Source organism: Triturus cristatus, chromosome 7 (genome assembly GCF_964204655.1).
Source record: "Triturus cristatus chromosome 7, aTriCri1.1, whole genome shotgun sequence".
NCBI lineage: Eukaryota > Metazoa > Chordata > Amphibia > Caudata > Salamandridae > Triturus > Triturus cristatus.
In genome coordinates, this window is record NC_140590.1 from 1,370,385,274 (window position 1) to 1,370,410,264 (window position 24,991).

The 24,991-nt window shown below is 45.7% G+C and overlaps 1 protein-coding gene across 1 annotated transcript in view; it reads right to left on the bottom strand.

The window, feature by feature from the left end:
- LOC146812084 (extracellular calcium-sensing receptor-like) overlaps nt 1-24,991 on the bottom strand; it is a 326,739-nt gene that overhangs the window by 23,195 nt on the left and 278,553 nt on the right. Inside the window, exon 3 of the mRNA XM_085615128.1 lies at nt 15,139-15,969. Within this exon, the coding sequence (XP_085471254.1) occupies nt 15,139-15,969 (831 nt within the window). The remainder of the gene's footprint in view (nt 1-15,138; nt 15,970-24,991) is intronic.

Sequence of the window (24,991 nt, forward strand, 5' to 3'; positions counted from 1 at the left end):
CTAGAAACTCACACATTACCGCAACATAGGACCCTGTCGACCACAAGGCCTCACTGGGATGCAGACTACAGATTGCACCCTCTAAAAGATTTTGCCAGTTTGTAGAGTGTCTCAAACTCCCGCCAAGAACCAAGGCTCTCATGGGACCTCTGGACCATGCCTTTGCATTGACTTGGAGCCCAACACCAGATCCAAGCGGCAGAGGGCCCTGCCAACAAACCCATTGATGAGAAAAAGACCCAGAAACATTTCTAAGTAGTGTTGAGGTAAAAGTTTCATGGGTGCTAACCCGGCACGTGCATCCAACCAGCACTCCATGGGGGTCTGCCAGAAACTTTGACCTTGGCCTGGATCCTCGCATTCAAGGCTGATAGACGATCATGTTGGAATAAAAATTATGTTTTTGCACTGTTTTACGTAAATTAGCATTCATGGCGCCAGTTTGTGTATAGGCGCTATTTTGTATCATGGTCGAAACTATTTCTTTGCCATTTCCGAGAAACAGCCTTCTCTAGGATATGTTTCTTTGGAGCTGAGTTCTGCCACACTAATGAATGCACTGTTCTTATTAGCGCATACCTTTCCTTTCAGATGCAAGCCTTCTCCCACTTGTCGAGTGACGAGCACAGGCAGAGTGACCTTGAATAGTAGATAATGGGTACCCAGCCTCAGAATCGAAACTTAATCCTTTATACTTTACTGTCCAGCTGCATCACTCTGGGAAATTTCATGGTGGGTGTGCTTTCATTGGTTTCGAAGTGTTTTAATATATCCTTATGCTTTCTGATGTCAGTCCCTCTGCAGCACTCCTAAGCGACTGGGAAGATTGGGCTCCACTCTGAGTGTACTTTGAATAAACTGCTTTTGGTTTGTATTCTCTCCTGTCTGACCGACTCTTCATTTTAGTGGAAGGCTGGGAGGTTGTCATTAGTGACTCGAGTGACCCGAATTGGGCCACTTCATTCAGTTGGTACCTGAACAGGGACTTCTTTGGGTGGGTGACCCATCCCCTTCCGCAGACAGAGGTGAGGTTGAGGCTATTGTCGGGTCGGACGGATGGATCAGGGATCACTGCACGAAGAGTTTCTGGTACTCGCAGCTGCCCCTTCTGTCTGGTCGGACAGTGCCTCACCCATTGGTCATCCCGACTGGAGTCCTGAACGGCAAAACCCTTGGATCTGACCGTTTGGTCTGAAGAGTTGGCAGTGGAGAATTGATTTGTTCTGACCTGTATATATATCAGGTGAGTTTGTTCTGGTTCTTTGTGGATTTTGTGGATATGGTACCATTTTTAGTTTGTATTTGGTGTGGTCTAAGGACCATCTTTGGATAAGAAGTATTTGCATTTGTTTTGTTAGGCATAAAATAGTGAAGGTTTGGAAATGCCTAGTTTTAGCAAATTGATTTCTTTTTGCTGCCGCTGTTGTTCTGCAGAAGCTCGATTGGAAGAAGCTCAGCCGGCGCCTCCAGAAGATACTCCCAATTTTGATAGGTATATGAAGCATGGTCTTGGCCTTATTATGTTTAGCACATTATGGCACAAATATACGAAGGACAATGCTGAGTTGCCGTGGCAGATGACGGGCATGTTTCATGAACAAATGATTGAGTATTTACAAGAACAATTGTTTAAAAAGTGAAGTAGGCAGTCTATGTCTGATTCCCTCAGAACATGGCAGAAAGTAGCTAGACAGCAGTGACTGGAGGCAGAAAAAGAGGCCCCGAAAGGAAAAATGCAGCATTTGACTCAGAAGGCTGTAGCATATGATAGGGAGAAACAGGAAAAGGGTGTTGAATGTGAAGATAGGAGGTACATGTTGATAAATCGTATGTGGTTCAGGATGAAGATGATGCTTTTGAGGAAGAATTGTTAGATACCCAACCCCGTCTCCATATGCCCCGCAAAGAATATACCCCACTGTTCCGGTGCCCTCACAGCCGCCCGTTACAGTTGCTTTCACTGTCTCTGTCCCCACATCTATTGCTGTTGTTTCGACGGCTATTGCTTCATCTCCTCCTCCTCCTTTTCCTTCTGTTTCTTTGCCATCTGTGGCAACTGTGACTGTTAGTACTCCTGCTGTACCTATTGTCTCAGCATCCCTTTCGCCAGCTCTTTACCCTACGACACAACCCCCAGCGATGATATTGCCTGTTACTTCTGTTGCTTCTCCCACTGTGGTGTTTCATCCTCCGACATTAGTAAGTAGTGGGACACTGGTGCATGGATTTGAGGATAGGAATTGGACGAAATTTATGAAGCGCATGGGACCGTTAGTGCGATCTGATGTGGGAGATGAAGAGAAACAGGTGATAGCCAATCAGGCTGCACATGTGGCCCGTAACCCTATTTATAGTGTAGAGGATCTGGGCGACTATGAGAGATTTTGAGCCCTTGATATAGCAGCATGCCCTCTAACACATATCTGCTACTCTGATTGGTCTTTAGCAAGAATACTTTGAAGTGGAGGCACCTCAAATTTTGTATGACATTAGAGATCGGTTGCATATTAGCGAGCTGGGGCAGTAACAAGTCTTTGCCAATGTTACAAAATTAAATGTTTTTTGGCCTTCTTGTTCCGGGTAATATTTGGAGGCAGGTCCATACTCAAGATTATGTTCTGGAGTTGGGTGGTACTTGGGATCAAATTAAGGCATGGGGCAAGCAACGAAAGCCTGGTGATAAGCCTTAAGCTGAAATGTTAGCATTGCCAGGCGGCATTATTGTGTGTATGCATTCTCTTATTCCGCCGAGAAAGGTAGACTGGGATAAATTGTCTGCCTCTCGACAAAAGAAAGATTAGATTGTGTCTGATTTTTTCACCTGATTTGAAGGTACATTTGTGGACTACAGTGGGCATGAGTTGTCTATTGAGGGAGATGTTCAGTTGTTTGTTAATAGATTTGTTTCTAATTTGCTTCCTGAAATTGCGACTTGATTACAGGCTTCTGAGAGTACTTGGTTCATCTCTTCCCCTCTGTTACTTTGAATATGCAACAATATTTTGAGCATAGGGACAATGAGGAAAAGGAGAGCACAGAGAAGAGACATAAGGATTTAAAGATAAAGGAGTTGTTAAAGCAGGCTTTTAGAGGGAATGGGAGAGGACGTGGTGGTAGTGCCGGAGAGGCTTCCACGCACTAGTAGGCAGCCAACAACTACGCCTTTGGGTGCGAATCAGTGTGAGTATTGTAAAGAGGAGGGACATTGGCGTAGCGAGTGTCCTGTGCTTTTGCAGAAGTTAGCGGTCCCTAGAGGATGAGGTTCTCGTGGACAGGGTCGTGGAACTGGTGGGGCAGATAGGGCTCAGAAGGCTGCAGCCTCACAGGGTCATTCTGATAATATTTACTTTGATGACCCTTGTGAAGGTCAGTACTATCATGATGATTATGATGTGGAGAGAGTGACAGGGATGTCTGACAGCTAGGACAGCCAGGGACAGAGTGGGAGACCAATTTCTACACCTGTAGACCAGCATGGCCCTTATGTGACAGCAGAACTGCAAGGTTCGACTAAATAATGTTTGGTGGACACAGGTGCGACAAAACATTTGTTTTCTCGAAATATGGTCCCTGAGGCAGCTCTGTCCGGCCATAATAAAGCCCCATTTCAAAGCCCCTTGCGTTGACCGTTGGTCATTTTACTGTGGATTCGCCATTCTGTTGACATCCAGCTGTGGTAAAAATGTGATGGGTTTCGATTTCCTGAAGAAATTGCATGCTACTATTTATTGGTCCAGATGTAGTATGGGCTAAGCATTGTTTGTCCAAAGATGCACTTCTTCCTGTTGAGTTTGCTGCTGTGCCACCCTCTTTGTGGGCAACAGGTGATACAGATGTGGGACTGCTGCAGATACCTCCAGTCTCAATACAGATTAAGGATGGTGCTATCTTACCCCGTATCCCTCTGTATAAAATACCACAGGCAGGAGAGCGAGCCCTATTGTAAATTTTTCAGGATTTGATTAAGAAGGGAGTGGTTGAAGAGATGACTGCTAATGTTTGTACTAGCCCTAGCCTTCCAATTCTTAAACGGACACACTCAGGTTCCCTTGATGACTATGAGGATGCTTACCGTTTTGTGATTGATTTGCGTGAAGTTAATAAAATAGTGGCTCCCCAGTTTCCAGTGGTCCCTGACATCACTACTCTTTTGACAATGATTCCTTCTACTGCTAAATTCTTCTCTGTCATTGACTTGAAAAATGCTTTCTTTAGTATTCCTATTCATCCGGATTTTAGGTACTTGTTCGGGTTTACAGTAGTTGGCAGCAGCTTTAGGTTCTGTCGAGCTCCTCAAGGCAGTACTGAGAGTCCAAGTAATTATAGTCAGACTTTAAAGTCCCAATTGGATTCCCTTTCGCTTCCATCAGGTAATGTATGGGTGCAGTATGTCAATGACTTGCTCATCACTTCTGACACGGAACAAGGTTGCAAAGACACTACAGTTAAATTGTTGTTGCAATTGGCCCAATATGGACATCGTCGATGTTTCAACCGACGATGTGCTCCTTTCGGTAGTCACTACGGGTCTTCATCAGGACTGTCTGCGGGGGGGTGGTATTTGTTACAGCCTAGTCTGGACCAGACTTGGTTCTGGCTGCGTGTGCCCCTAAGTGGCTCCTGGCGGGAGATTGGCATGTGAATGGCTGAAGTCCAAGTTGAATGGCGGAATAAGTCGGCTACGGAGGAGCAGGCATCAGTCCTGCTGCAACACAGAGGGTAAATGAAGCACATCGTGGGTTGAAACGTTGACGATACAACAAGGCTCAGACCAACTAAGGCCCTGCATACCAAAAGGAGCATTAATAGCAACCAGGGCTCATGGTTATGAGTCTGGCCATTAGAAACCTTGCCCTGTCCCCTGTATATAAATCCTGAACCACCTTGTATATACTGCACACATTGTTTTTTCACTTAAGCACATATGTCACATGAGCACTATATATTTCACCCATTGTAAACAGCCGTTTTTGTATCTTTGAAAAATGAACATATTTGACTGAATTAATTCGGATAAAATGCAAAGTGGATATGCACTTAAGGTGTTATTGTGATTATTCCCGATACATTTGTACATTTATCTAGGCGTGTGTGATATCCATGCACTGTGGAAAGTTGGGATATGCAACACTTTGTGCACATATGAAATAACTCTTGAGAACCCGACAGGACCACTTTTTGTTGATTAACTTTATACCCAGGTTCTGAGGGACACCGGGTCGCCCCCTTTTGTTATTTGCATACAGTAGTTGAGACATCACAAGTTCCCCATCAATTGGCCCAACCTGCTGAGCCTGTTGCCTTACTACGAGCTTGCGAATTGAGTGAAGGACTGGCTGTCAATATTTATACTGACAGCCAGTACGCCTTCGGAGTTGCACATAACTTTGGGCGACTATGGGCTGAGAGAGGGTTTCTTACTTCGCATGGCACCAAGAATCTACATGGCCACCTTATACTGAGGCTTTTGTCTGCTTTGACACTCCCAAAGAAATTGGCTATAGTAAAGTGTAGTGCCCATCGGAAAGTCACTGATGATGTAGGTAGAGGAAATGCTTTTGCAAATCAGAAAGCTAAAGAAACAGCACGGACTAACATGAAAAGAAGGTCCCGCTGGGGATGCCTGAAGTTACCATATTTGAGGATACACTTGAGAATGTGCAAGAGATACAAAGTGAGGCCACAATAGCAGAATTAGCACAGTGGCAAGAAAGTACAGCACAATTGAACGATGAAGGATATTGGCTTGACAAGTCAAGGAAGCAGAGATGGATGTTGCCAGATGCATATGTTCTCCCTGTAGTCACGATGGCCGACGGCCCAGCCCATATTGGTGCTAAGGGTATTTGCAAGTTGTTAGACCCTGTATGGCAAAATGCTAACATTCTGAAACAGTGGCACATTTAGTGAAGTATTGCATGGTGTGCATGATGCACAATCCTGGAAAAGGTACCCCAACACCACCCGGTAACTTTGCACCACCCACTTTCCCTTTTGAGGTCCTTCAGATGGATTTCATAGCATTAGACCGGTGCAATAATTTGAAGTATGTTTTGGTGGTTGTCTGTGCTTTTAGTAAATTGCTTGAGGCTTATCCCACTAAAGACAATACAGCCGTTACGACTGCAAAGGTACTCCTGAAGGAGTTCTTTCCTCGTTTCAGCTTGCCCCATTTGATTTGGAGTGATAACAGAAGTCATTTTAATGCCAAGGTAATTCAGGCAATATGTGATGGTTTGCGCATAAAGCAGAAGTTTCATGCCGCTAACCACCCACAGTCAGTAGGTTTGGTTGAGAAGTACAATGGTACTCTCAAACTGAAGTTGGCAAAGATTCAGGAGACAACAGGTTTACAGTGGCCAGGTGCTTTACCGTTAGCTCTTTTTCCGACAAAAACAACTGCACATTGTCACTGTACAAAGTCGTGTTCGGACGTCCGTGAAATATCTGGGGCATCCCGCTACCCCGGTGGTTCTCAGATATTGACTATCCGCTGCTGATTGAATATCTTGCTCAGTTAACTTAAAATGTGCGTTCTATTCACCAACAGGTCTGGGAAGCCATGCCAGCTACACCAGAGGGGCCTGGACATGATATTCAGCCTGGAGATTTTGTGCTCGTACGCATTTTTCAGCGAAAGAAGAGTTTGGAGTCGTGGTGGAAGGAACTGAAGCAGGTCCTCCTGGCTACATGCACAGCTGTCAAGGTGGATTGTCGAAAGAACTCGGTCCATGCGACTAACTGTCGCAGGATACGTTTACCCTTACCCTGCGATCAGTGGGTGAGGGATGGAGTAGGGGATTCTGAGTGTGAGTTGGTGCCTCAATTTGTCCCCTTTAGTGACGCCAGGCTGACGTGGACAAAAACAGATGAGGAAAATGATGAAGTGCTGAATGCAGCAGTACGTCTGGAAATACGGGCTATCCAGGAGCCCTTTCTCACTGATCCCTCTGTGCCTGGAGTTATTAGGTATAATCTGTGCCCTCGGCTGAGGAACCGTGCAGCAAAGGAAAAGTCAGAATAGTTAGGGATGGACTGTGTAAGTTAGGGTGTACTTTGCTATAGTACCAACAGAGCTAGGTTAGGGTGAGGCGGGATTTGTGCACTGTTTAAACATTGGACAGGATTGATCAAAAGTATCCCCTTGGGGGTACATTATTATGGTCGACGTGTGAAACCCAAGCTTAGGACAGAGCAAGCTCCACCGCCGGTGCTCAAGAGCGCCAACGCTTTGTTGAACAATATCAGCTTGTCCTTCTGAGGCTCTGACGGACACTGGGAACTTGTATAATTTTCTTGCAGGCATTGTGTCCCCTTCCCCCCTTGCTTTATTGTTTACTATGTATCCCTTTGGCAGGATGGTTGGGGACAAAGAGCAGCCAGTGATTCCCTCTGTTAATACACGTATAGTCTGGTCTACAAAGAAAAAGATATTGTGTGTTTTTCTTGTGGTTTTTCTGCTATTGATTCTGGGTCAGGTGTCCTGGGGTTTGGAACGAGATTAAAATGCAGCATCATATATTAACAATAAGATTGTTTCTCAAATTCGCATGAAAAGGACAGTTCAGAGTACTGTGTTTCTAGACATACATAAAAGGTGTTTTGAAGAAGGCACTGCTTGCTACCCTACTGAGTCTGTTACTAGCTTATGGATTGCATATCCATTGTCACTTGTTAATTACACTTATACTCGGCCCCCTGATTTCATAGAAGTACAACAAGTATTTGGGTTTGGTTATCCAGGTGCATGTCTATATCATCGAAAACCACAAGGCACAGGTTATTCAGGATGTAACAACAAAACTTATTGTAATAATTTCTTTATGGAGAAACAGAATGTAACACTGGCGGGTTGGCATTACAAAGAATTGACAGTTCCCCGAGAGGCTGGGTATTACCCTGCATATTGTCCAATTATTAATTTTACTCACCTCGAACTGTATGTTAACTGTTCAGGGACAATTCTGCGTAAGGGCACGTATTCTATGGTAGATCCAAAGGACCCTCGTACCATTGGATGGAATTCAAGGTATGCTGCCGTAGATTATGATAGGCCTATTTATGCGCACCCAGGGTTTTTCTTCTTATCTAATGTGACTTATTCCATTATGCATAATGGTACAAATAATGTGGCCCTTTTCATGGTGTTGTCTCTTGTCCAATCCACAGAAGGAGATTCCCTTTCAAGATCCACTAATTACACTGGACAATGGCAACCTCACAACCAAGACGTACATGAAACATACCAACCGTAACAGCCTCTTACCATACAATAGCCATCACCCTAAAGTACTCAGGGAAAACCTCCCTTATGGAAAATTCCTCAGGCTGAGGAGAAACTGCAGCACAGTTCAGGACTATGAGTGCCAAGCAGAGGAATTGAGTAACAACCTGGAGAGGAGGAGTTACCCCAGACAGACCATAAAAAAGGTGAGGAAGCGAGCACACAATAACAACCACGATGCCCTCCTCAAAACCCACACTAAACCAAAAGAGGACATTGTTACGTGCGTCACCACCTTCACACCAATGTCCAATAAAGTAAAAAATATAGTGCTAAAACACTGGCATATCGTCAACACAGGCGACCTCAATTTGGAATGCCCTATGTTCGCCTTCAAACGAACACAGAATTTAAAGGACCTATTTGTGCATATGAGACCTCAGACGAGAGTCACCACTGACCAGACCACTCTTTGGGCCCTCCCAGGAGTGAAAGGACACTACCAATGTGGTCACTGCAATGTGTGTAGCCACACTAAGGAACTACAACAGGATGACGTAAAATAGAGTCAACGCAAGCACACAAACTGTAATACTAAGAACTGTGTTTACCTCATCAGATGCCCATGCGACCTCCTTTATGTGGGCATGACAACACAACAGGTCAGGATCAGAATCAACAAACACAGAAGCAACATACACTGTGGCCGCAATGCTATGAAAATGAGCACACACTTCATTGACAGACAACACACAACAGAACAGCTCCAATTGACTATTCTAGAGACCAACCCCACATGGAACATGATGACCCTGTTCCGAAAAGAACAGAGATGGGTTCACAAACTATAAACTAATGAATGGGGCCTTTATGATGAGATCTCCTGGATTGAGCTAGTATGAGTTCATTAGATCAACCACACTACAGGGTCTAATGGAATGTACTGCGTAGTCCATCCTACCTCTACTGTGAACCACAACACTACATATGACATTGATACTCTTTGTCTGTACCCCTAATGTGACATACCCTGAATCCAGCGACATTATTGCTGAGAATATACTAACGGTACCTCTAGATCACTGTGATTCACTCCAGGATGAGATTTAGGTTTCACTCCAGACTATCACCATCTCAAGCACACACCGTTTTTGCTCACCCACTATTTTGTTGTGCCTATAGACCACTGACATTCACACTAGAATGCAAATTCATCTATACCTATAAACTATCACCACCTCCATTGTGGTTGGTTCTAACATAATGCCTCTTTTCACCATCTCGGTATAGGAATGATTCTGATTGATTACATGCTTACTACTTTTAACATATTACATTATACTAATAGTAATCATCATCTGAATATACTAAAACAACATTCCATTTTCCAAGAGGACAAAAACCACTACAATATGGCCCCCACGCATGCGCAGACCAAAACACACATCAAACACTGTCTCGGATATAGACGACTGCTGCGCATGCGTGGACTATTCTGGGAAAATTGCTGAGTCACATAGCAACGAATAGGCGACCCAGAAGCAGGGGATGACTGAACATGCCCATGCGCCGGTCTCTGTACCGCTACTAATACCCAGCGACGGTCGCATTTCAGCCTCTACAGAGATGGTGTGAGGTCGGGTAGGTGATCGGGCCTCGTATACCTATGAGAAATTGTAAATACTGTCCCGCTCATCTGCATTGGGTGCATTGCATCCATACAGGATAGTCACTTGTGCGCCTTGCCTTATTTATGCTTAAACTAATGCCACTACCCCTCATAAATGGTCTCAGGGATACCTCACAGCCGCATCTCATGGGGTATTTCTCCCTTACTTTATAGATAAGTGCAATGTGGTAAATACTATGTTTAATTTACACAGCGACCTGAGGCTTGCCATCAATGGCGATACCTTTGATATTTCTGCACCCATTTGTTACAAAATAACTCTGACAAACGTGTGAAGGTTAACAACCGCTACCATATGCTGTGTGTTAATAACTGACATTGTGCCTTGAGCACAGATATATGTTTGTTCGTCACGTATCGTCTATAGCCCACTAAAGCCTCACTTACTGTCCATCTACAGTAGGTGATTTTAACGCTATATGCACCAGGCTCACGTATGTTTGTTTATTGAACACCCTTAATGTAGGGTACTAATGCATTGACCACTTTGACTCCCTCTCTTTTTTGTTGTTCCAGAATACATTATCATTCTCAGTGGCACTAGAACTATGAATACAGGTCAATCACTATCCTTTTTACACACTGCACCCCTTCATGGACCTGACAAAGCGCTTGGGATCTCCTCCTGAGAACAACAGGTAGCGCAAAACATGTTGACCACAAAACATGTCCATTTGGGGCATTTTCCTCTTTCTTTGGCTACAGAGGGACATTACTCCCCTCTAAGCAGCACAACCTTCGTTTTTTTTACTGATGGCAGAGGAATTTTTTCCTTAGTAAACTGTCTAGCTACCCTCCAGTCATCTTTTAGATATCACTTTAGGATTTCACTGCCACTCACCCCTACATACCCATACGCTTTAACCTGAAAAGATCTCTGACAAAGTGACCCTACGGGGGACCCGTAGGGCATTGCAGTGCCGGCCTGATGAGGAGCACCGCCCAGTGTTGAAGCAGGACATCCTTCTGGGTGTGTGAGGGCATCACAATCAGGACCCACTGTACCCACCAACCATAGTATTAGAACGACCATAGTCTCTCTCTCTATCCTTCTTCTCTTAGGATCAGTGACTCCAGTGGGATCTAGTTGTTATATTCAGGAGCACGAGTCATCGGACCTTGATCTAGCTCCTTGACCTCCCGCCCCCATTATTTTGTGGTCAGATAAACACAGCATCCACATTTCTTTCCTTTCTCACTCAAACATTTATTTCCTGACATGTTTCTTGCACCATTTTGATATCAATCTCCCTATTTCCATTATCTCATGCCATGCCAATCCCAAAATGGCCGCTTCAATCATGCTAAAACATGAGTACTACATTTGTCCTGATCGAAACTCAATTGTGCAAGTGCTATTTATATCACTGCCAACAAATGTTATGCTGTAATTCTGGACCCATCCTCATGACATCATATCTCTTCACCCTTCTTCCCTGGCCATTCAATAAATCTCTCCCACTCCTTCACCAAACAGACCTTTGCATCTTCACTCCTACTCAACTAGATCCGTTTCCCTCTCCCTGCTTGATCAGTTTTCGAAACTTGCAACCATTTTCTCAACTGCTCTCCTTCCCAACACACCTCATTGTGTCATATCGGTGGTCTACCTTTGAACCTAATTGAAAGAAATTGCAATTGCCAAAATATGTCTTCCTTCACACAATACATTGAAACGCCATTGAACGCCTCTAAAAATAAATTCCAAGCCCACAAATCAGCTTTCATTGCCATAGTGAACCTCCCTTCATGATGTGGCAATGTAGTATCTGACATAGCACAACCTAGCCTACTGCAGAACCTTCTCCCTGCTCTCACCACACTACAGGCAACGTTCATTTAGCCCAACTGCTTTTGAACTATTCTCAACACCACTTTTCTCATCCAAGCTAAGCCTTTATCTCCTGCACTTTTTGTCAGGTAATCTTGCTACCATGTGTTCCATAACCAGTTTAATCCCCATAAAGGCCAGTGAAGGTTTTTGTCCTTCAATCTTTTCAAGGGCTAGAGGCACTTCTAGGTCACTAGTCAAAGCACTGTAGTTCTCAGAACCATTCTCCTGTCGCTCTCATTCTTACAAACAGAAAATCAGCAAGATAATGGCATACCAATCTATGACCAGTTCCCTTTGTTAAAGTTCATTGAAAAAATGTGCTAAAAGTCTCAAATAGTGAGAAAGAAATCACACAGTGCATAGCTTTATCTACATAGATAGCAAAAAGCTGACTTAATATTACTCTTTGCTAACTCATCTCCTGGTCCCCCACACCTGACCAACCTTGTGGCATTATCAACTGATGCACATGTCACTGCGGCATCTTCCTCCGCAATGTAATCACTACTTATGCCCCTTCTGGCCATGAAAGATGATGCATAAGCTGGTGTTCCCCCATTGATTCTTAAGGCACCACTAGCAGGGGTGAAATCATCACATCCGGCAAAGGCCATACTTGAAATGGTCCTGAAATGCTCTCTACTTTCAATTCTTTAACCACTTTTTGTTGAACAATGTTTGGTAACTCCTTTGCCGATCTTAAGTTGTCTATATATACTAGGTCTTTGATGCCACAACTGTAAGCAGTAACTAAATCCCCAGTCCAATTTGCAGCCGTTTCCGTGTTAAGGCAAAATTGCAGCCACCATGCCAGCCTGTCCAGGCTACATCAACCAGAGTATGGACCCTTTGGGAGAGATTGTCATTGTTGCCCCCTTTCATTAGTGATCTTCTTTGATCTCCATTATTTGCCAAGGCCAAACATTGTGTGAGTGGGTGTCTTCTACACCCACATCTGGAGCATTCATGCATGTAACTACACGATTGCCTGGGCCACAACCCTTTGTTGAACGCCTACCATGCTTCTGAACTATGCCCTTGACCCCTTCCATTTGACCCCATCCCTTACTCGACCGGGCAGTATAGAAAGGGCTGACATGATATGGAAAGTACACTTGCAGTATATGTTGTTGCTGGTGGATGTGTAGACAACATCCTCTGCCCCCATAATTCTGCATCTGCATCCCCACAAGATTTCTCTGAATTAAAACTCAAATTTGCACTCAATACCTCATCATTACTAAAACCAAGCATACCCCCAAAGTGCATTTGTGCTTTGTGTACAATGTCCATATATTTAAAAATTGCTACCGCTCTGTCAGCATGCTTTTCTCAGTACATACTAGCAACTTAAAAATGCTGACATCCTGTTATCTATTGTCATAGGTACCATTGGCCTTCTTGCTAACTTCCTTTCTTCTTCTTTGAACTCTTCCTTTGATTGTATGAATCTGTGAAGCAGTTTGAAAACATCAACAGACTCATGCTTCCAAATCTTACTTTTAGTTTTTACGGATAAATGCAACCCTAAAGGCATCACAGTCCGTATACATGGCAGCTTCTTCCTCTGTTGTGTGTCCCAATAATCTTTCTTATTTACACCCTTTTCTTTATCTTTCTTGTCCTCACATTACATTACTTTATCACACATTGTCTTCACCTTGTTATTGCTCCCTTCATCTTTTGCATTCTGCCTCTCCACATCAATAAATTCTCTTGCTACATCCCATACTGAACACCACTGTCCCATGCCATTTAGCAGGCATGTTCTCTTCTTTCTGATCAGCTCCTCTGTCCTTTTCCGCCACATCTGAAGATTCTCTTTTTGTCTGCTCTTGAAATCTGAAAAGAACCAATTCTCCTCTTTTCTGCAGTTATATTTCTCTGTACACTCACTGATCCCCTTCTAATTTCTCCAGTACTTAATGCCCTCAACTCTCTTTCACGGCATCATCCTCCAGTTCATCACTCTCCTCTTTATAATCCAGTTCCGACACATCTCCATTATCCATTCAACCCCATTCTCTCATTCCCGGTCTCACACAATCACCCACACCACCATTATATTCTCTCCATTCGCTGGCAGACTTTGGCAAGTGTGTTTCTACATGCTCCCCGATGTAGAAAAGGGCCCTAAAAACCATTTCATGTCTTCAGGCCAATGTTCCGGAATCATAATGTGCTCCCTTGGAATCTGCATGCTATTTCCAGTCCCGTGTGACAGTTTCGCTACTGCATTACACTCCAGGCTGCTCCTACCCAGAGAGGCTCTATTGTCAGTGGCCCCATTAGCCGCTCCAGATCCTTTGTGCCCAATCTATAACTCATCTTCTTGGATTCATACCCATTGGTCACTCCTACTACTCCCATCCATCCCCCTTCACTCCTACCTCCACTTTGTCCTTCTCTGCCTAAACACCAGATGTAGTTGCTTATTTGTCCCTGGGATCATACAAAGTTGCAGGTTGCTCCTTGATATCCTCAATACATCGTGCTGGGGCCCAGAAGCACTACCTTTCCCATAATGTCCTTGGCTGTGATGCCTTCATTCTTCACTGCCAAGATGCGCTTCATGATATGCACCCCCTGGTGGTGTGCTAATGTCACCACAGTGCCACCCACTCTTGGCTCACCACCCATTATGCCTTGCTGCAACACAGTCCCTCCTGCTTCTCCTCTCTGTTCATTCTGCGTGGTTGTATTCACAGCCAATCCTATATTGGTCTGGCTACTGCCTACAGACCGCCCTTAGGCAGATGTTGCAACACATTTGACATTCTCTCCTAGCATACTAGACAAGCTTTTAAACCATTTTTGGGTACTTCATCTTCAGTGCCTACCAGTAAGTTTCCGCACTCCTTCTATGCCTGGCCCCCTTGATCTCCTCCTGCCCTGTGGCGATGAGCATGCAACCACCGCTGCTGCCACACCGCTTGCGGCTTCCCTACTGGGTCCTACCATTCCCACTCAGGCCTGCCCCAAAATGTCTGGCCTAATAAGGTAATCTCTGCCCCGCTGCACATGACATGCACAGCGCTTCCCTCGACATTTCACTGGAATCCCGTGTCATCCTCCCACCCTACTGTCCTCACTAATTTACAATGCTCATTTTACAAAAATTCCTTCCTGCCATCTAAAACCGTCCCTGCCTTTCTACTTGTCAAATGGAGATAGCAAAAGGATGAACTCCCTGCCCCCGTACCTTAAGTGCCCATCACTCCAACCCTATCCCCTAATATCCAAGACCTATCACCTGTCCCTAAGCAGTGTGATCTGTGACTTCTAGAAAGCCACCAATGGGGGAGAACGACTAGTGCTCTGCGCCCCCAGTACCCTCATTGTGAAAATGTTTTTCTTGTACAAGGCACCTAGAAAATTATGTCTGCTCACCTGCCATGGGCGAAATTCCTGCATGTTGGGGCAATTTTCATTTCTGAGATTGCAGGATAACATTGTGTCCAGAGCATGAGCCAGCACATGCACTGCAGTGTACGCATAATAGGAGTAGCGGAAATTATCCACATTGTACACTGAAGTTGGAAGTGCCTCCAGTTTTTCTGATCCTGTACAAATATTGGCCACTTTACTTCCGTTTTCCTCATCTGTCGTATTTGGATGGCTATTGTTTGGCGCCCATTGGCATTCAAAGACGTGTTCCCAGAAGGCCTTGACATAAATGTCATTGGTTGAAAGTGAGGGGTGAAGTTTATACAGAAATTTCTGGAATGCACGAGACTCTCGCTTGTGGGGAGAGATTCCAAGGCTACCGTTGAGCAACTTCGATAAACTTTCTTTGTAAAATACAAAGGTACCTACAAGACTGGGGCTGACAAGCCACACTTTGCCCACAACGCCTTGTTCTTCCAGTGTATCGAAGATCCTAATCACCTCAGTCGGGTATGTATAAAGAATAACCCCTGTCACTGTGGATTTCTTGAGTAGATCAACTATTGAGGATATTTTCCTCTCGCTGTCATTGTCACTCACGGTTACTAAGAAGGCCACACAGACTCTGTTGTTTGCTAGTTCTGTCCTGAGCCTCTGGCTTCCATGTATGCCGTAGTCACTGTCCGATGCCAGGATTCCAACCCATGTCCAGCCAAACTGTATGACTAACTGTGCTAAAACATAGGGAACACTGTCAGTGCTTGGGTTGGTTCGCACAAAAGAAGGAAACTGACGTTTATCACTTAGAAGTGGTAGTCCAGAGCCATAACTGATCTGAAAAAATGAAACATAAACAATAATGAGGGCAACATTTTTCCTCCCAAATACACTTGCAATAGTAAGTGACAACAACTTTTTAGGTGATGACTATCTTGGTATTATGCAAACATAAGGAGATAATGGACAGAGCGCTGAAACTTTTCAGACACTCACCCCCAGTCACTATTAGATCTGGGTTGAATTTATCGTCATTCTTTAGCTCACTCAGCTACCCCAGTTTAGACCCATCCATATGGTAATAAATCTTGACTCTGTTCCTCATGAGAACAGTCCAGCCCGAACTGCCAAGCCAGGTCTTCCCTGGAATGGAAACAAGTATCCTAGGACCAGTTTCAGGGTAACACCCCTTATCACCAAAGCAAGCTTGAATCCAGTGACAAAGTGAGCAAGGGACTAACATCTGGGCATACCCTGCCAACTTAGGGCGAACAAAGCAAACACAAGGAGATAATGGATGGAGTGCTGAAACTTTTCAGACACTCACCTCCAGTCATTATTATATCTGGGTTGAATCCATCATCATTCTTTGGCTCAGTACGTCACCCCAGTTCAGACCCAGCCTAATGCAAATCAGTCTTAATCCTGATGAGGGGAGTTACCCCGAAACCGGTCACAGGATGATTGTTTCCAGTCCAGGAAAGACCTGGCTTGGCAGTTTGGGCTGGACTGTTTCCATGAGGAACAGGGGAAAGACTGATTTGCATATGGCTTGGTCTGAACTGGGGTGGTGAAGTGAGCTAAAGAACAATGATGGATTCAAGCCAGATCTAATAGCGACGGGGCATGAGTGTCTGAAATGTTTCAGTGCCCCTTCCATTATCTCCTTGTGTTTGCTTTGTTCGCCTTAAGTTGGCAGGGTAAGTCCAGACATTGGTCCCTTGCTCACTTTGCCACTCGATTTAAGCTAGCCTGATGTTCACAGGAAAAGTGGGCTCCGAATGGGTTTTAAATGGTCGTACTTAAACAACCATTGGAAAATGTGCCTAAACCAATCTCATCCTTCCCTAAGTTCTCTCCACATCGATTTTTGCAACAGTTTGTTGTATTTCCTGTTCTGGAAGAGTGTTTTGGCAGAGAATGTCTCCAGTGATCTCAGCAGCAGATATCCAACATAGCAGAAACCTTCTTCAGCAGAAAAAACTTCTGCTTAGCCCCCCTCTCTCCTGAATTGGATTTCACACCTGTCCCTTTCAACTACAAAAGTATCTAGCATCTTCAGAGATTACACCCAACAAGATTTCACCAAAAATTGTTTAGAGAGTTGGAAATGGACTCCACAATTAAAGACATTAAAAAAATCAGTTGCATTACCTGCCATCATAGTAAAGAAATATAGGTACTTCACATTTAGCTCAGATATATAGCTAGGAATCAAACATTTGCTAAGGAAAAATAATGTCAGGATTACTTTGGTGAAATAAAAGTAATAATGTATTACACAAAATAAGCTACGGCTCTCAAAATTATAAGAAAGCTAAATGGCAGTCCACGAATGGAAAGATCTGCACTGTTGTGGGGGTAGCACCAAACTTGCCTCCAAATACACAGCAAATGGGAACCTCCTCCGGAAGGGGCATCTAGTGGGCAGACCAGGTACCTCTAAGATCTTTCTTGGGGGTGTGGGTTTGGGAGGGGGGTCCTTGGGTTTGGGATGGATGTCCTGGGGTTTGGGTGGGATGATTTGGGGTATGGGAGGGGGGAGTGGTTTTGGGAGGGGTGCTCTTGGATTTGGGGGGAGGGGTTTAGGGAGGGGTGCCCTTGTGTTTTGCAGGGGTGGATTGGGATATGGAAGGGGTGGATTTGCATTTGGTAGGGGTGGCTTGAGATGTGGAAGTGGTGGATTGGAATGTGGAAGGGGTAGATTGGCATTTCCTAGTGGACGGTTGGGGTTTAGCAGTGGTAAGGGCAGGGCCAAAAAGGATAACCTCAATAAGAAGATGGGTAGGGTATTCGGGTGGGAATTGGGTGTGGGAGGTAGAGGGAGTGGCTGTGTCTAATGTGCATGTGCCTGTTGAGGGTGCAGGTGCCTGTGGGTCTGGTGTATGTGGTACACATTTGAGTGTGTCTTGCATCATAGGTCTCTGTTGTTTGGATGAGCGTGGGCATTTGAGTTTTGTGGGTGTGAATTATGATGTGTGAGTGGCTGAGGTTGGTGTGTGCTGAGGAGATGCTGTGTGTGTGTGTGTGTTGTATGCGGGTGTGTTGTTGACTTCAGTGTCTGGGGAGGTGCTGGGTGTGGCATGGTGCATGTGGGTGTGGGTGGTGTTGGCCATGGTATCTGTGGAGGAGCTCGGTGTGGGTGTGGTACATGTGTGTGTGAATGGGTGTGCTGTGTAGGTACTGGGTGTGGTTTAGCTGCAGTGTCTGTGCAGGTGCTGGGTGTGGGTGTCATAAATGTAGGTTTTGGTGGTCACTGAGGTATATGTGGGTCTTCTGGTGCATTTGTGTATGTGCTGGTGACTGCTGTGTCTGGTTGTTCTGGTGGTGGAGGTGGTGTCTGTATGTTTGGATATATGCCTGTGTTTCTGTGGTGTTAGTGTTTCTGTGTGGGTGTGCTGCTTGTGTCTGGTTGAGTGGGGGCCTGCAAAGGTGTGAGTATGCTTGGGATTGGTCTGATAATAGGGAATTTGGATGGGGAAGGGGTGGGAGGTGGGGCATAAGGTTGGTATGGATGGGACACTGCGGTCAGTGAACAGGCTACACCTTGAAAAGACCTCTGTAGGCCAGACATCGCACTGTGAAAGCCTTCCAGGTAGGCCACCATTTGTTGCAATTGGCAGCCAAGCCCCTGGATTGCATTCAACAATGAAGTCTGGCCTACAGAGATGTTACAGAGGAGGTCAATAGCCTCCTCACTCAGCGCAGCCAGGGGGACAGGGGCAGAGAATAAGGTGCCTTGACCAAAGAAGATGCAACCCGATTTAGGGGGCGGTTTATGGCCAACTGGAGAGGCAAGAGGAAGGGTGGAGATGGTACTCTGGGTGGCGGACAAGGATGACTGTGGTTTACTTCCTGTTGGCACCCCCACCACTAGGAAGTGCTTTCTGGAGGAGGCCTCCAAAGAGGATTTTGTGGAGCTGGCTTTCTCCGTTGCGCCCCCTCACCCTCCCTGCTACTGGGTCCCTTGCTGTCGGTGAAGTCAATACCAGAACCACTGTGCACAACTGCTTTCCAGGCCTATGTTGGCAACTTCTCTTTGGCCTGCTCCGGATGATGCTGAAATTACATATACAATAGTATTATTGAATCTGTGTAAGCAGTACTGATCATGACCTTTGAACACAAAAGAGTTTCCAAGTTTTCAGATTCCACTCGCTTCAGGGCTCTCAAACTTTCGTCCTACATTTGCATGAGCTCATCCGTGTAGGCAACTTTGCAGGAAGATTTAGTCACAGTTATGTCATTCCCTATGATAGTTCCTATGTCATGTATGATCTTGTCTCTTATCCATTATTATGTCTCCCAGGAACTGTGTCACTGTCTCTAAATGGTTAGCCATAGTAGTTTAGAATAGAGAACTGATGTCACCAAAAAGGATATCAAACAAAATCACTTTTGTATAGTGTGTTCACAAGGCCCTAAAATCTGCATACTCAATATTTTAAAAATGAATACATGTGTGTCAACAACTACTGCAATACTGTACCAATATTTGCATAAACTGAAAGCATGTGACCCTTGTTTGGGAATTTCACAATGGTAACACCACTTCAAGTCCCTAAAGTATATGTGAAATGTCAAAAATCATAAAGAGCAAGTTACTTACCTTCGGTAATGTTTTTTCTGGTGCATACAGTATCTGTCTGTGGATTCCTCACCTTTTGAATTTACCCCTGTGCCAGCATTCCCTGGAAAAAATTCATAGCTCTCCCACGTCGACGAGGATGTCACAATAGCAAAACTCTTCTCACGGCTCCGTATGACGTCATCGGAGGCATAATAAGACCTCGTCGGCATGCTGACGTCAGTTCCACCCATTTTTTTCGTGCCTTCGAGGCGAACGGGTGAACCAACAACATTTCACAAGTTTGCATAGTATAAAATATATGCACAAATATACACAGTATTATTATTCAGAGAAGAAAAAAACTGGAAATACGAGATATTTCTTAGCAACAAGCTACATATCATTTAAAATGACAATGAAATACCAGTAATGTTTTACTCAAAAAATATTTCGGTATAGGAAGATAGACCATGAGGAGGCAGGGGGGTCAGTGAAAAAAACACATTCAGATACTGCATCCACCAGAAAAAGCATTACGGAAGATAAGTAACTTGTTCTTCTGATGGATAATTCTGCCTGTGGAGTCTTCACCCTTTGAATTGAATCTCAAAGCAGTCCCACTCCCAGTGGAGGGTGTCTGTCTACCTATACCAAAATATCTTGCACCCCAGAACGTGCAAAGTGATCATCCCTCCTAACCTCCTAATCCAAGCAATTAAGTCTTTGTGAAGGTATGGAGGGAGGCCCAAGTTGCCGCCTTGTAGATATCCACAACAGGGATACCTCTAGCCAAAGCTGACGAAGCAGACTTCGCTCTAGTGTAATGAGCTCTAATACCTTTAGGCCGCTGCTTTTTAGAGAAGCCATAGCAGATTTTGATGCACAAGATGAACCACCTGGAAAGCTTTCACTTGTGGACAGCTTCGCCCTTCATCTTTCCCACATAACCAATGAAGAGCTGGCCATCCACCCTTAAGTCCTTGGCTCTGTCCAGGTAGAAACAGACCGCCCTCTTAGGATGCAGGAGGTGTAGTCTCTCCTCCTACTTGGAAGGGTGAGGGGAGGATAGAAAATGGGTAAGGTGACTGACTGCCCTAGATGGAAAGGGGTTATCGCCATAGGCAGGAAAGCAGCTCTGGTCCTGAAATCCATCTTATTTGCATAGATGACTGTTAAAGGAGGTTTAGAACTAAGAGCTTGGAGCTCACGTACCCTCCTGCCAGAGGTAATAGCAACCAGAATTTCTTTTTTTTTTAAAGTAAGCCTCAATGGACAACTATGAAGAGGCTTGAAATAAGATCCCATCAGGAAAGAAAGAACAACATTTAAATCCCACAGAGACATTTTAAAAGGAGTTGGAGGGATTCTATTAGTGAGGCCCTTAATTAACCTCATTACTATAGGAGTCTTAAACAAAAAGGGTTGGTCTCGCAAACAAAGGAAGGCTGATAAAGCTGACAAGTAGCCCTTAACAGTAGCCACAGAGAACATTTAACAATATCAGACAAATGGGCCTTCAAAGTATCAATTGAACTCTCTCCACACCACTTACCAAATCTGGCCCATCTACTGGAATACACAAATTTGGTAGAGTGTCTTCTGGTCGATAATATAACATCTATCACATCTGGTGTGAGAGAGAAAGAACTCAGGTTGCCCTGTTCAATCTCCAGGCATGAACTTGCAGGCTTTGGCGGTGGGGGTAAAGAACCTTTCCCCTGTGACTGCGAGAATTGGTCTGTCCTGTGGGGAGAGGGAGCAGAGGGTGCAATGAGAGGAGAAGGAGGTCTGTGTTCCACACCCTTCTTGGCCAATCCAGGGCAATCAATATGACTTGGAACCGGCCTTGGAAAATCTTCCTCAGAACCCGAGGAATCAAGGGTATGGGAGGGAATGCAAAAAGAAGTTGTGAGCCCCAATCTAACTAAAACGAGTCTCCTAACGCTCCCAGCATTGGATACTGGAGACTGTAGAGAGACGGGCAGTGCACGTTCTCGTGAGTGGCAAACAGGTCTAACCAAGGAAACACCCACATCCTGAAAATGTTATGGACCACCTCTGGATGAAGTCGCCACTCATGATCAGCCGAGAACTGTCGACTGAGACTGTCTGCATGCACATTCAGCACTCCGAGTCGCAGAGCCTCTTTGCAGAGACGATACAACCCTACCCCATAGCTGTAATGTTGTCTGTCAGGACCAAAACTGACCAGCTGTGAAGGGAGGGAAGAAAGGCCTTGAGAGCCAAACAAATCGCCCATAACTCCAGAAGATTGATGTGAAGCAATCTCTGAACTGGAGAACAAAGACCCTTGATCTCTAGATCCCCAAAAGGAGCATCCCACCTTGGAGTGGAAGCATCCGTTATCACTGTGGCCACCTGAGAAGGAGGATGAAAGGTCTTCCCTTGAGACAGGTTGCCTGCAACACTCCACCATAACAGGTCCGCTGCAGTGCCTCTTGAGATTCTGACTACCTCCCTGAGATCTCCGTTGTGTTGAAATCACTGCCTGGAGAGGCACCACTGGAAAGCCCTCATGTTCTATTGTGCATGGTCGACCAGCAATATGCAGGAAACAAACAGACCGAGTAGGCCTACGACCTTCAGGACTGGAACAGCCGCTCCATTTTGAAACATTGGAATCATAACTTGGATGTCTAGAATCCTCTGAGGAGGCGGGATAGCAAAACTCACAGTAGTGTCCAGTACTGCCCCTATGAACAGGTTGCGCTGAGAGGGCACCAGGTGAGATTTGGGTACATTTATCAAAAAACCCAAGTCGAACAACAGCCAAGCTGTTATTTGGAAAGGATGCAGCACCAACTCTGGTGACTTCGCTTTGGGCAGCCAATCGTCCAGATAGGGGAATACAGGAATCCCAGGTCTTCTGAGATGAGCTGCCACCACCATCACCATTGTGAAGACCTGAGGTGTGGAAGTAGGGTCGAACAGAAGGACCGCAAACTGGTAGTGATGAGACCATACAGTAAAGCAGTGGTACTTCCTAAGCGACTTCATGATGAGAATGTGAAAATACGCATCCTGTAAATCGATCAACACCATCCAGTCTTCCTGCTGCAGCGCCAGAAAAACCTGAGCTAGGATCAGCATCTTGAACTTCTCCTGTTTAAGGTAAAAATTCAAGATCCTGAATTACAGGATCTGGCTCAACCTCCCGTCCATTTTTCGGGATCAGGAAGTACCGGGAGTAGCACCCCTCACCCCTTTCCTGCCCCGGAACTGCCTCCATTGCACCTTCCTGTAACAAGGACAGGACTTCTTGCTGCAGAAGCAAAAGATGGTCCTCCGAACACCAGCCCTGGCAAGGAGAGTAAGTCGGGGGAAACTACTGGGAAGGAAGGGCGCATCCATTTTCTGCAAGATTCAAAACTCAAAGATCTGATGTAACAGATTTCCAATTTTGTAGAAAATCTGACACCGGACCTCCAACAGGACCAACATGCTCTAAGATGGAGCATCTAGAGCTGCCTCCCTGCGGAACCAGTGGGGGGTATAGGAGAGGAGGAGGAGGAAGAGACCTGTTGGCGATCTGACCCTCGCAGACAACCTCTTCCCTTCCCTCTGTACATTTCTACTGGGGGTTCTGCTGCTGCTGCTGCTGTTGCCGCTGCTGACCGCCTCGAAATAGAGCGCCTTCCAAAATCCACAAACCCTCCTTTAACCAAAACCCCTAGGCTGGGACTGTAGTCCTAAGGAAGTAGCAGTAGCCCTGCTATCCTTAAAACGTTGCAGAGCTGAAGCAGCCTTTTCCCCAAAGAGCCTGGAGCCATCAAAGGGAAGATCCAGCAGAGTGGCTTGAACATACGGAGAAAATCCAGATCCTCTTAAGCAGGCGTGCCTCCTGGTCGCCACCGAAGAGCCCATTACACTGGTAACTGAGTTTGCTGTATCTAGACCTGATGGGCAGCTGCTTGTTTATCAGTCAACACCTCCATAAAGTGACCTCGCACATCCTCAGACAGCTTAGGAGCCACCTCCTTAGCTATGTCCTTCAAGGCATTGATATAACGTCCTAACAGGCATATTGCGTTAGTAGATTTCAAAGCCATGCTTGCTGATTAGATCATCTTCTTAGCCGACTGTTCCAGTTTTTTGGAATTCCCCTTGGTGAAGGGGAAGGAACCTGCCAACTGTTTGGAAGAACATGAAGCTTGAACCACCAAGCTTTCTGGTAAAGGATGAGAAGTTAAAAAAGCTGGATCTCCAGGTGCAGCTTTATAACGTCTTGCTGCTGCTCTGGAAACAGGGGCAGACATTAGCTTCTGCCACACCTCCAAAATCGGCTCCATCAGAGGTTCATTGAATGGGAGCAATGGCTTTACCAGTGAAGAAGGAGAGTGCAAAACCTCAGTCAAAATGTTAGAATTGACCTCAGCAGTGGGCAACTGCAGACCCAAAAGGTCAGCAGCATTCCTTATAACTGTGTGGCATGGAGACATGTCTTGAGAAGACAGAGCCTAGTGAGAAGAGAGCTCCCACTCTGGAGAAGTGCCCAATCCACTGGCCTCCTGAAGATCTTCAAAGTCATCCACAGACTCAAGAATTTCTCCCTCCCCAGCCTGCTCCTGCTGCTCCTGGAAGTCCTCCTCTTCCAGAAGCCTCTGTGCCTCCCTCCTGGATCACAATGGAAATGGATGGTGCCAGGCACGGCGCTGCTTACATTGGAGCCGGCGTCAAAGGAAGTCCCTCAGTTGCTGCCAGCCATGCTGTACGAAGTCAGGAAGGTGCCGGCCCTGAGCCCGACAGCACTGGAGCAACCTGGGGGATCGGCATCGAGAACCTTGGCATCGGGAGAGGCCGTGGCGGAGTCATTGGTATTAAAGGTATGAATGGTGCTTGGGCATAATGCTGGGGAATGCCCAGATTAAAGGAAAGTGGTCCCACGGGGCCAGCCGGCACGCCGGACGGGTTAGCTACTTTGGCAAACATGCTAAACATAACCTTAAGAGACAACGGATCCACACCTGGAACCGGAAAAGGTGGGTATGGATCCGGAGCCACCTGGTCTGGTTCTGCCCAAGGACGTGAGGCGGGTTCTGGCTGTGGCACCGGAGAACCTGGAGCAAGAATAGGTGAAGCCAGAGATGCCGGAGATGCCTCCCCTGGCTCTGGCGAATCCCTCGGCACCAGTGAATGCACCAGAGTTGCCTGCGGAGAAGGAGAGGGGGAAGGCAGATGTCATCTTTTCTATGATGCCGCTGGGCTAGGGAAGCCAATCTCGGTGACTTGCCCTTCGAAGAATGATGCCTAGACCCATGACACCGATAC